Source organism: Mobula birostris, chromosome 4 (genome assembly GCF_030028105.1).
Source record: "Mobula birostris isolate sMobBir1 chromosome 4, sMobBir1.hap1, whole genome shotgun sequence".
Lineage (NCBI taxonomy): Eukaryota > Metazoa > Chordata > Chondrichthyes > Myliobatiformes > Myliobatidae > Mobula > Mobula birostris.
Genome location: NC_092373.1, coordinates 108852679 through 108865930, shown reverse-complemented (window position 1 = coordinate 108865930; position 13252 = coordinate 108852679). Strand labels below are relative to the sequence as shown.

General features: G+C 42.1%; 1 protein-coding gene across 10 annotated transcripts in view; it reads right to left on the bottom strand.

Moving 5' to 3' along the window:
• The window catches only part of afap1 (actin filament associated protein 1), a 407775-nt gene that overhangs the window by 70754 nt on the left and 323769 nt on the right, over positions 1–13252 (bottom strand). For all 10 annotated transcript variants that reach the window (XM_072255900.1, XM_072255903.1, XM_072255901.1 and 7 more), the window contains exon 7: positions 4541–4633. In XM_072255900.1, the coding sequence (XP_072112001.1) occupies positions 4541–4633 (93 nt within the window). The remainder of the gene's footprint in view (positions 1–4540; positions 4634–13252) is intronic.

The window sequence follows — 13252 nt, the reverse complement described above, 5'->3', positions numbered from 1 at the left end:
AATCCTTTGAATTTCATACAATTACAATCTCCCTACAATTTGTCACATACAGGGTATTAATGATTTGGATGAGAATCTAGATGACATGCTTAATAAGTTTTCAGATGACACCAAAATTGCTGGTGTGGCAGAAGGCTGCTTGAGATCAACAGGGGGGATTGGCAAAGGAGCAGCAGATGGAATTTTGCATGGGGCGATGAAGAGGGCACATGGCATTCTTGCCCTTGTCAACCATGACCAAGTACAAGAGTTTGAATTTACAAAATGCTAATTACACTGCCCTTGGTGTAATGTGTCCAGTTTTACTCACCATTAAAGAGGAAGGACATCATTAAACTAGAGAGGATGCATAAAAGATTCACAAACTCATCGCCTAAACTGGAGGGCTTATGGTTTCAGGAAAGATTGCATAGACTGGAACAGCTCTCCCTGAAGTGACAGAGGCTGACAGGTGACCTTGTGGGGTTTATATAACATATAACCATATAACAATTACAGCACAGAAACAGGCCATCTTGGCCCTTCTAGTCCGTGCCCAATTCTTACTCTCACCTAGTCCCACTGACCTGCACTCAGCCCATAACCCTCCATTCCTTTCCTGTCCATATACCTGTCCAATTTAACTTTAAACAACAACATCGAACCTGCCTCAACCACTTCTGCTGGAAGCTCGTTCCACACAGCCACCACTCTCTGAATAAAGAAGTTCCCCCTCATGTTACCCCTAAACTTTTGCACTTTAACTCTCAACTCATGTCCTCTTGTTTGAATCTCCCCCACTCTCAATGGAAAAAGCCTATCCACGTCAACTCTATCTATCCCCCTCATAATTTTAAACACCTCTATCAAGTCCCCCCTCAAACTTCTACACTCCAAAGAATAAAGACCCAACTTGTTCAACCTTTCTCTGTAACCTAGGTGATGAAACCCTGGTAATATTCTGGTAAATCTCCTCTGTACTCTCTCTATTTTGTTGACATCTTTCCTATAATTCGGTGACTAGAACTGCACACCAAATTTGGCCTTACCAATGCCTTGTACAATTTTAACATTACATCCCAACTCCTATACTCAATGCTCTGATTTATAAAGGCCAGCATACCAAAAGCTTTCATCACCACCCTATCCACATGAGATTCCACCTTCAGGGAACTATGCACCATCATTCCTAGAGCCCTCTGTTCTACTGCATTCTTCAATGCCCTACCATTTACCATGTATGTCCTATTTTGATTAGTCCTACTAATAAAAGATTAAAAAATTATAAAAGATTTTCAGGGAGAAAGAGATACAGAACTTATTTTCTTGCATTTCCAATAAAAAGATTGACTCAATGAATCCCTTGTTTATTCTTTCTCCCTCTTATACTGTGTGCATGTGTGTGTGTGCGTGTATCTATGTCTGTGTCTGAGAGGGGGAGAGAGTGGGAGAGGGGGAGAGGGAGAGGGGGAGAGACAGGGAGAGGAGGGTGACTGAGTGAGTGAATAAGTAGATTTAATGATTATTGTAGATCATGTGGAACAAACATGGTTCAAATATCCAAAGTACATTTATACTCAAAGTATATTGCAGTATACAACCTTGAGATTCATCTTCCCCTAGACAGCCATGAAATAAAGAAAGAAAAAAACATGGAACCCATTCAAAAAAAAACATCCAACTCCCAACACACAAAAGAACAAAATGTGCAATGGCAAAAACAAGAAAAAGAGCAAAATCACAGAACATAAAATACCAAGCTACAAATGATCAAACCAGTCCAGGCATATTCAGCTCAACTTGATTCAGTTCAATCTAGCCCTGTATCATTCATTAACTTCAGGCCCCAGAGCTAGTTCGCCCTGATCAAAATTGCATAAAATAGCAACAAAAAAAGGAGTAACCAGAATCCAGAAACACATCATTTGAACTAGAGTCCAATCCACAATAAAGAAAAACTAAAATGTGCTTCATTTGTTTTCAAATTTCTCAGTGTATGGCGAATATATTCCAAAATCAAATGTAATCTGAATACAGCTAAACTTTTTCCTAAATTCTATAATTTATTTTTCCCCAACACTTCTCAAGAAATAATCAAAAAATGAGCTAATTTAGATCTATTGTCAGCATGCAGCACCTTAGGTAAGAAGCAGAGTTAGAGAAAATATACAGAGGGAAGAGTGACAGAAAGAGACTGAAACAGAGACATGAATGAGAGCTAAATTAATTGCCAAAATAAATATGAATACAGAGAAGGAGAAATTATAAGAACGAAAATGGGAATAGTAGATTTTGGTGTTTGAAATGTTCTTTAGTTCAAAATATTTCATTTACAGGCTTCCTTAGAGAGAAGAAGAAAGCAGCAATGTTGAAAGTGAGGCTGATTAAAAGCCAAACATTCTCTCAGTTATTTAGCAAGGCTCCACATCAAAGCTCAAGCATTCCTAGGTATGAGCTTGAAACAAAGATTAGCTCCTCGGCGCCACCTATAATTCAAATACCACAATAAGCATGCATGCACATAACCCCAACTGAATCAAGAATAATAATTTCTTATTGTTGCTAATTGATTGTTATCAAAAACAGAACATTCAGCATTTTGATTTTGAATCAACAAAGGCAATAAAAAACTGACAACTGATTAATATGAATAACACACACAAAATGCTGGAGGAACTCAGCAGATCAAGCAGCATCTAGGGAAATGAATAAACAGTCTACTTTTCGAGCTGAGACCTTTCTTCAGGACTGGAAAGGAAGGGGGAAGAGACAGCTTCCTGTCTCCTGACACATATCCCTGCACCTGCCTATTCAACTCCTCCCTCACTTCCATTCAGGGCCCCAAACAGTGCTTCCGGGTGAGGCAACACTTCATCTACTGATCTATTGTATCCAGTGCCTCCGATATGGTCTCCTCTACATTGGTGAGACCTGGCACAAGTCGGGAACCACTTTGTTGAGCACCTCTGCTCCATCCACCGAAAGAGAAATTTCACAGTGGCCAACAATTTTAATTCCTATCTCCATTTCAGTTCTAACATGCCGGTCCAAGGCCTCCTCTTTGGTTCTGATGAGCCCCCTCTCAGGGTTGAGGAACAACATCTCATATTCTGTCCAGGCAGGCTGCAGTCCTGAAGAAGGGTTTCAGCCTGAAAAGTAGACTGTTTATTCAACTCCCTAGATGCTGCCTGACCTGCTGAGTTCCTCTTCCAGTAATTTTGATTCACCCCTCCTTCCCTCTTCTTCTATTCCCCGCTCTGGCCTTTTAACTCTTCTCACCTCAGAAGTTTTCGGATGACTCTGCCATAGTTGGATGCATCAGCAAGGGAGATGAGGCTAAATACAGGGCTACGGTAGGAAACTTTGTCACATGGTGTGAGCAGAATTATCTGCAACTTAATGTGAAAAAGACTAAGCAGCTGGCAGTAGACCTGAGGAGGGCTAAGGCACTGGTGACCCCTGTTTCCATCCAGGGGGTCAGTGTGGACATGGTGAAGGATTACAAATACCTGGGGATACGAATTGACAATAAACTGGACTGGTCAAAGAACACTGAGGCTGTCTACAAGAAGGGTCAGAGTCGTCTCTATTTCCTGAGGAGACTGAGGTCCTTTAACATCTGCCGGACAATGCTGAGGATGTTCTACGAGTCTGTGGTGGCCAGTGCTATCACGTTTGCTGTTGTGTGCTGGGGCAGCAGGCTGAGGGTAGCAGACACCAACAGAATCAACAAACTCATTCGTAAGGCCAGTGATGTTGCGGGGATGGAACTGGACTCTCTCACGGTGGTGTCTGAAAAGAAGATGCTGTCCAAGTTGCATGCCAACTTGGTCAATGTCTCCCATCCACTACATAATGTACTGGTTGGGCACAGGAGTACATTCAGCCAGAGACTCATTCCACCGAGATGCAACACAGAGCGTCATAGGAAGTCATTCCTGCCTGTGGCCATCAAACTCTACAACTCTTCCCTCGGAGGGTCAGACACCCTGAGCCAATAGGCTGGTCCTGGACTTATTTCCTGGCATGATTTACACATTACTATTTAATTATTTATGGTTTTATTACTATTTAATTATCTATGGTGTAACTGTAACGAAAACCAATTTCCCTTGGGATCAATAAAGTATGACTATGACTATGACCTGCCTATCACCTCAACCTGGTGCCCCTCCTTCTTCCCTTTCTCCTATGGTCCACTCTCCTCCATCCCTTTACCTTTCCCACCCACCTGGCTTCACCTATCACCTTCTAACTATCCTCCTTCACCTCCTCCTGCCTTTTTATTCTCGAATCTTCCCCCTTTCTTTCCAGTCCTGAGAAAGGATCTTGGCCTGAAACATCGACTGTTTATTCATTTCCATAGATGCTGCCTGACCTGCGTAGTTCCTTCAGTGTTTTGTGTGTGTTACTCTGGATTTCCAATATCTGTAGATCCTCTTGTGTTTGTGACTAATATGAATGTCAGTTTTAATAAATACCCTAGGATCTTCTCCCTCAGACTATTTATATGTTGTAGCCTGACATGGAAAGCAGTAACAGGAAATGTGCATCACATTACCTTTTCCAGTTCTGCCTTGTTTACAGGAAAAATGGTCATGGATCCATCTGCTTCAGTAGTTACATTGCAAAGTACAACAACATCTTTTATCACCTAGAAAAGTGCACAAAAGAAGAAATAATGAATCTAATTAAAACCTGAAACATCTAATTGCATCATGATCATAAATTCTTAGTCCTTAATGTTCTGAAACAAATTAAAACATTTAATACTTTAGCTTGTTTTGACATTACTACCAGGAAATATCATCACAGAAGAGATTTTTATTTGATCTATCTGAAAAAGAGAAAACAGACCTTTTTGAAATTGGTCTCTTTTAAAACAAAATTGTTCAAAAGTAACAGTTCAGTTGTTACATTTCTATTGTTACACGCTCTGAAGCGTCTTCACTCCATTCAACTTTGCACCATTTACCCACATGTACGCTGTAAAGGTTGAATGTCCGACAGGTCATCCAGAAATAACTTTAATATTTTTGTAACTTCTTCAGTTTATTGCATGGAAAGAGCATTCTCCTGAATCTGTTAATCAATGTTTTCTTTAAAAATACCACTGAATTGCTATTTTTATGTCAGCAATTTGAAATCAAAATTCTGGTAGTGGTTTTTGGCAAAATTTAAGCCAATGTTAAATTTCAGTTTAACTGGGGTAAAAAAATAATTTGCCAGCATTAATGTTTACCATTTAAATTAATACTTAAATATGACTACTACATTCAGAAAGGATCATTGTACATGCTTCACAAAGTGTTGTAATATGATTTTGGTACAAAGGATCTCTTATGGTATTTATCCTCAATTTAAAAGTATAACAAAAAGTTAGGTGATTTGCATTTATTTTTCTTCCACAAATGAATTCAATAGCAAAAGAAGAAAATCTTCCATCAACTGTGCCACTGAATGAACCCAAAATCAAACTATTGGAAATACTGCTAAAGTGAAAGGTCTTATCAATTGTATCTGTGATCTTTGCAAGGACTTTGAAGAGAACCATTCAATGAATTTGTGATCTGTGTAGATCAAGCCAAATACTTCAGCTACAGAATCTGCTTTTTTCCTCAAGATAGAAATGGATATCATAGCAGATTACAAAGCTGGTTTCCCCTCTTGATTTGTAAGAAGTTATGAAGTTATTCAAAATGTCAGCTGTTGTTGCATGCCGGTTTGTGGAATGGTATGATCAAGTATGTTTCATGAGGGTATTGAACACAAGTAATTAAAGAGCATCTTTTAGTATATCTGTAGTTTTAGTCAATTGGTCTGCAGATAAACTGGTTTGCAGATCAGGCAAATGATCTGATGACTCACTATGCTGTCAAGGCTACAGAATCATTTTTAACTTCACTTTGTCGCCAAACATTACCCTGCAAAAACCAACTGTAGTTGGGAGTGTGACGGGATCTCGAATTACCCCTCTAAACTGTGCTTTTAAAAGAGAGAGAGCGAGAGAGAGAGGAGTCCAATACAGACACCTTGATATTAAGAGAGAGAGAGAGGGAGGGAGGGAGGGAGAGAGAGAGAGAGAGAGAGAGAGAGAGAGAGAGAGAGAGGCAAAGACTGCTTGGAGATGGTGTTATGGTTTCTCTGCAGCATGTTTACTCTTCAGCAAGGACACTGTCAGCTTATGAGTTCTTACAGAGAGAGAAGGGAGGAGCTACTTGAAGGACAGCTGGTGTTCAGCACAACAGTATTTAAATCAGCGTAATTGCTTGTTTCACAGGACACACAGACACACTAGAGTGTGGTGAAGTTACCACTAACACGAGGAAATCTGCAGATTCTGGAATTTCAAGCAACACACATAAAAGTTGCTGGTGAATGCAGCAGGTCAGGCAGCATCTCTAGGAAGAGGTACAGTCGACGTTTCTGGCCGAGACCCTTCATCAGGACTGACTGAAAGAAGAGCTAGTAAGAGATTTGAAAGTGGGAGGGGGAGGGGGGGATCCAAAATGACAGGAGAAGACAAGAGGGGGAGGGATGGAGCCAAGAGCTGGACAGTTGATTGGCAAAAGGGGTATGAGAAGATCATGGGACAGGAGGCCTAGGGAGAAAGAAAAGGGGGAGGGGGGAAGCACAGAGGATGGGCAAGGAGTATAGTGAGAGGGACAGAGGGAGAAAAAGGATGTGTGTATATAAATAAATAAATAATGGATGGGGTACAAGGGGGAGGTGGGGCATTAGTGGAACTTTGAGAAGTCAATGTTCATGCCATCAGGTTGGAGGCTACCCAGACGGAATATAAGGTGTTGTTCCTCCAACCTGAGTGTGGCTTCATCTTTACAGTAGAGGAGGCCATGGATAGACATATCAGAACGGGAATGGGACGTGGAATTAAAATGTGTGGCCACTGGGAGATCCTGCCTTCTCTGGCAGACAGAGCATAGGTGTCCAGCGAAATGATCTCCCAGTCTGCGTCGGGTCTCGCCAATATATAGAAGGCCACATCGGGAGCACCGGATGCAGTATATCAGCCCAGCCGACTCACAGGTGAAGTGTCGCCTCACCTGGAAGGACTGTCTGGGGCGTAGTATATCACCCCTGCCGACTCACAGGTCCCAGGATCCTCTCATATCCCTTTTGCCAATCAACTTTCCAGCTGTTGGCTCCATCCCTCCCCCTCCTGTCTTCTCCTATCATTTCGGATCTCCTCCCCCCTCCCCGACTTTCAAATCTCTTACTAGCTCTTCTTTCAGTTGTCCTGACGAAGGGTCTCGGCCCGAAACGTCGACTGTACCTCTTCCTAGAGATGCTACCTGACCTGCTGCGTTCACCAGCAACTTTTCATGGAAGTTACCACTATCCTGTTTAGGTGCCCACGAATGTGGGACTGCCGATCAATTACGAAGTATCGATCTGTGATTGTTAATGCGTGACCCTGTGGAGTCTACCAGTGTGTCTAACCCTCGCCTGGGTTGGTAGACTATCACTTGAAGATGGTGCTCTTAAGTTGGTCAAGTTTGGCTAACTTGGAATTTTTGGAGGACAACGGGAAGATTGACAGCATCAGCTCACCTGATGAACCAAACACCTCTCTCTCTCCATCACTACTCAACTCAATACCACGAACTGAACTGAACTTTACCCATCACCAAAAGACTGTATCCATTTACCCCTAGACTTGAAGAAGCTTGGTTTCTATATTTCCACACTTAATATACATATAATCTTTGCTAACCTGTTTGATATATCTGAATTTTTATTACTGTATTGCATAGTTAATAATAAATACCATTAGCTAATAGCAATACCAGACTCTAAAGTGTTTTCCATTTCTGCTGGTTCTTTAACCTGTCATGGGGTATGTGACAAAATTGGGGCCTGCGTCCGGGATTTGAACAAATTGTGTGGGGGCTTGTTTGAATTGATTGGGGAAAGTCCCTTTTGATTTGGTTGTGTGGAAAACAGTAGAAATCGACGTTAGTGTTGAGAGGTTTCTGTTGGAACCAACCCCTGAGGCGTTGGAAATTGCTAAGAGGGGTGTGCTGTTGGGAATAGCTCAAAAGTTAAGATTAAGGGTGACCACTAAAATGAGGAAAGTTCAGATGCAGTCAGTAATAGCCCAACATTATATAGCTAAGAGAAAGTTTGAGGAGGAGATGTTATATTCAATGGAGGTAAACTTACTGAGGCTGAGATTCAGCTTCAGGTAGAGCAAATCAGGCTGGAGGCTGAGGAGGAGCAAAGGCAGCATGAATTGAAATTAAAACAGCTCAAGAGAGAGGCTAGAGAGGCAGCAAAACAGGGAGAAGAGGCAACAAAACAAAGACAGTTCGAGAGGGAGATGTGGCAGCTGGGAGATCCAGTGTTGGACCCTGCTGATTTTTACAGCTCAAAAGAGCTGGTGTTGATTGAAGAATTTGAAAGTTGTGTCCCCTATAATGTAAGGGAATACCTAGATGAAGAGGATGCCACCACCTTGCGGGGGTCTGCTAAGGTAGGAGACCAAGTTGTTGTAACCCACGAGGTTGAGTTTACTCTGGATGAGAGTTCTCCAGAGAGTAACTGGGAGGTTCGGGGTGACTTTGAATTTGAAACTGGGACAAGTGATGACAGCCCAGAAGAGGCAGCTGTCCCGATTGCCTGTGTTCAGGTTGTTGAAGTACCTGTGGATTCACAGAGTTCTGAACCTTGTGTTGAAGCTCAGTTAAGGTCTGAGGTGTTTGACTCGGTTGGAAAGGAATGCAGTTCTTTTGTGTCAGATGGTCTTGGTTCAGTGAATAAGGGGCTAACCTTGGTGCAGGTGGAAATTGAGGATTCTCAGTCACTTGTATTAGACAGTGTGCTAAGAGTTAGTGATGAGATGAAAATTGATGAGGTAAATGTTACTGAAGATATTGAGGAAAGTGTTTTCCATTTCATCTGGTTCTTTAACCTGTCACGGGATACATGACAGGAGAATCAGTTCATAGGTTCCTAATTATGTTATCCTTACCAATTTGGAAAATAATTTGATGCAATGCTTTATAAGCATTTGCTGGGTCAAAACCGTATTCTTCATCATGGTCTTTTACTGGGAGACCAAAGAGACTGCAGATGCTGGAAGAACTCAACAGGGCAAGAAACACTCATGGGGGGAAATGGAAAATCAATTTTTCAATCAAAAAATCAATGCTTCATCTGTTTTTTTTTTTGTTGATTTCTTATAGCTTTTGTCTAAAAATGCTCTGTGCTCTGTTCCTACAAGATTACCACGCTTTATTTAAAATGGCAGTTTAGTTTAGTTGGTAAACATAGTTTGTCAATATTAAGCATTGAGGTTTAGTTTCTTTTCAATGCAAGTGTATTTTCTTGCTTTTTTTAATATACCGGCGCAGCTCTCCGGTGAAATGATACCATATTTGTAAGTAGGATGCCATGCACATTTCCGATTTGATGGAGACAGACATGAGAAGGCACAGAGAAACATCTGGAAAAATTTCTGAAATGCCTGGTTCGCTGCCGCCTCTACTGTGCGATCGAGAATCTCCGGAGGGAAGGCCCCAAAATCCCTGGCTTTGCCTGCTGCTGGCAACCGAGGCTGGGGTTGAAGCGTTCAGCAGAGATGTTGCTCGGTACTCAGTGTCGGAGGGCTGATCGGAGCTCGAAGTTTTTGGACAACTCAGAGTCGGACTGTGGTCGGGCATGGCAGGGAGATTTTTCTTCCTTCTCCCGTTTGAGTGAGATGTGGGACTTTCGAGAGACTTTGAACTTTTTTACTGTGCCCATGGCTTGTTCTTCATCAAGTTATGGTATTGTTGCACTGTTGTAACTATATGTTATAGTTATGTGGTTTTCGTTAGTTTTTCAGTCTTGGTCTGTCAGGTGTTTCTGTGATATCACACCGGAGGAATATTGTATCATTTCTTAATGCATGCATTACTAAATGACAATAAAAGGGGACTGCGTGTCCTCATAATATAATCTAATCTAATTTAATATTTAACACATTTATTTGTTGGTATAGTTTCTTTCTTTCATTCTGAAAACTGTCATCTTTTGTTCATAAATATCTCTTTTTCAATGCTTCCTTAGGTAACAAACATTGAATTCAGCCTCAGAATTACCCTCACATGCTGCTTCTTGTAACACCAGGACACATAACTGGGAAGTAGAAAGGGAACCACACATAAAAGAGTCCAGAGGGTCTCAGCAGGCTAGGCTGCATCAATGGAGGGCAATGGTCAGGTGATATTTTGGCTCCCTGCATCTGGACTGGGAAATGTAATTATCTCTGTAGAGAAGACCACAGATGCTTTCATGTGTATCACATGAGATGCCGTCTCTGAGAAGCTTCCGGGAAGTGAGTGTGTACTCAGGCAGCCTCGATGTGAAGAAACTTCAAGATGGCCACAAGCTGATATTCGATGTCAATTTTGCCAGTTAAAGCATCCATCAATCGCCAATTCAAGCATCGAGAAAGATTGAGAATGTGGAAGGCGAGTGAGTGTTCAGTGCTAATTGTCTTCCTTTTGATCACTGCCGGAAAGGAATCTGTGAGCGGCCCATCGCTGTGCGGCTCGCTATGGCAGTTGGATAGGCCCTCTGCCTCATGTGGTGTCCCTCTCTTTTGATGAATGTAAGTGATATTGGAGGATGGCATCGTGGTTCTGTGTTTATGCATTGGACTACTGCGTTTACGGACTGTGAACTTTTTCAGACATTTTTTTAAAATCACCTATTCATTTTCCATTTTGTTTTGCGAGGGGAGGGTGCTTGGGGGTTGATGATCTGTTGTGTTCGGTTAGTATTTTTGTGTGGGAGGAGGGGTTTTTATTCTGGGGTTGATGATTGTCTACTATTTGTTTTTATGGGGGGTGCGGTTGATGATTGGTATACTATTTCTTTTTGTGCGGGCGTGGGGTTGATGAATGGTATATATTTGTTTTTGTGCAGGGGTGGGGTTGATGATTGGTATACTATTTGTTTTTGTGCGGGGGTGGCGTTGATGATCAGGATACTGCTCCTTTTTGTGTGGGGGTGGGGTCGATGATTGGTATACTATTTGTTTTTGTGTGGGGGTGGGTTGATGATTGGTATACTATTTGTTTTTGCGCACGCGTGGGGTTGATGATTAGGATACTGCTCCTTTTTGTGCGGGGGTGGGGTTGATGATTCTATACTATTTGTTTTTGTGCGAGTGTGGGGTTGATGATTGGTATACTATTTGTTTTTGTGCAGGGGTGGGGTTGATGATTGGTATACTATTTGCTTTTGTGCAGGGGTGGGGTTGATGATTGGTAAACTATTTGTTTTTGTGCAGGGGTGGGGTTGGTGATCAGGATACTGCTCCTTTTTGTGCGGGGTTAGGGTTGATGATTGTATACTATTTGTTTTTGTGCGGGCGTGGGGTTGATGATTGGTATACTATTAGTTTTTGTGCGGGGGTGGGGTCGATGATTGGTATACTATTTGTTTTTCTGCAGGGGTGGGGTTGATGATTGGTATACTATTTGTTTTTGTGATGGCGTGGGGTTGATGATTGGTATACTATTTGTTTTTGTGTGGGCGTGGGGTTGATGATTGGTATACTATTTGTTTTTGTGCAGTGGTGGGGTTGATGATCAGGATACTGCTCCGTTTTGTGCGGGGGTGGGGTTGATAATTGTATACTATTTGTTTTTGTGCAGGGGTGGGGTAGATGATTGGTATATTATTTGTTTTTGTGCGGGGGTGGGGTCGATGATTGGTATAATCTTTGCTTTTGTGCGGGCGTGGGGTTGATGATAGGTATACTATTTGTTTTTGTGTGGGGGTGGGGTCGATGATTGGTATACTATTTGTTTTTGTGTGGGGGTGGGTTGATGATTGGTATACTATTTGTTTTTGTGTGGGGGTGGGGTCGATGATTGGTATACTATTTGTTTTTGTGCGGGGGTGGGGTTGATGATTGTATACCATTTGTTTTTGTGCAGGCGTGGTGTTGATGATTGGTATACTATTTGTTTTTGTGCAGGGGTGGGGTTGATGATCAGGATACTGCTCCTTTTTGTGCGGGGGTGGGGTTGATGATTGTATACTATTTGTTTTTGTGCGAGTGTGGGGTTGATGATTGGTATACTATTTGTTTTTGTGCAGGGGTGGGGTTGATGATTGGTATACTATTTGCTTTTGTGCAGGGGTGGGGTTGATGATTGGTATACTATTTGTTTTTGTGCAGGGGTGGGGTTGGTGATCAGGATACTGCTCCTTTTTGTGCGGGGTTAGGGTTGATGATTGTATACTATTTGTTTTTGTGCGGGCGTGGGGTTGATGATTGGTATACTGTTAGTTTTTGTGCGGGGGTGGGGTCGATGATTGGTATACTATTTGTTTTTCTGCAGGGTTGGGGTTGATGATTGGTATACTATTTGTTTTTGTGATGGCGTGGGGTTGATGATTGGTATACTATTTGTTTTTGTGTGGGCGTGGGGTTGATGATTGGTATACTATTTGTTTTTGTGCAGTGGTGGGGTTGATGATCAGGATACTGCTCCGTTTTGTGCGGGGGTGGGGTTGATGATTGTATACTATTTGTTTTTGTGCAGGAGTGGGGTAGATGATTGGTATATTATTTGTTTTTGTGCGGGGGTGGGGTCGATGATTGGTATAATCTTTGCTTTTGTGCGGGCGTGGGGTTGATGATTGGTATACTATTTCTTTTTGTGCAGGGGTGGGGTCGATGATTGGTATACTATTTGTTTTTGTGCGGGGCTGGGGTCAATGATTGGTATACTATTTGTTTTTGTGCAGGAGTGGGGTTGATGATTGGTATACTATTTGTTTTTGTGCAGGCGTGGAGTTGATGATCAGGATACTGCTCCTTTTTGTGCGGGGGTGGGGTTGATGATTGTATACTATTTGTTTTTGTACAGGGGTGGGGTCAATGATTGGTATTCTATTTGTTTTTGTGTAGGCGTGGGGTTGATGATTGGTATACTATTTGTTTTTGTGTGGGCGTGGGGTTGATGATTGGTAAAATATTTGTTTTTGTGCAGGGGTGGGGTCAATGATTGGTATTCTATTTGTATTTGTGTAGGCGTGGGGCCGATGATTGGTATACTATTTGTTTTTGCATGGGGGTGGGGTCGATGATTGGTATACTATTTGTTTTTGTGCGGGGGTGGGGTTGATGATCAGGATACTGATCCTTTTTATGCAGGGGTGGGGTTGATGATTGTATACTATTTGTTTTTGTGCGGGCGTGGAGTTGGTGATTGGTATACTATTTGTTTTTGTGTGGGGGTGGGGTCGATGA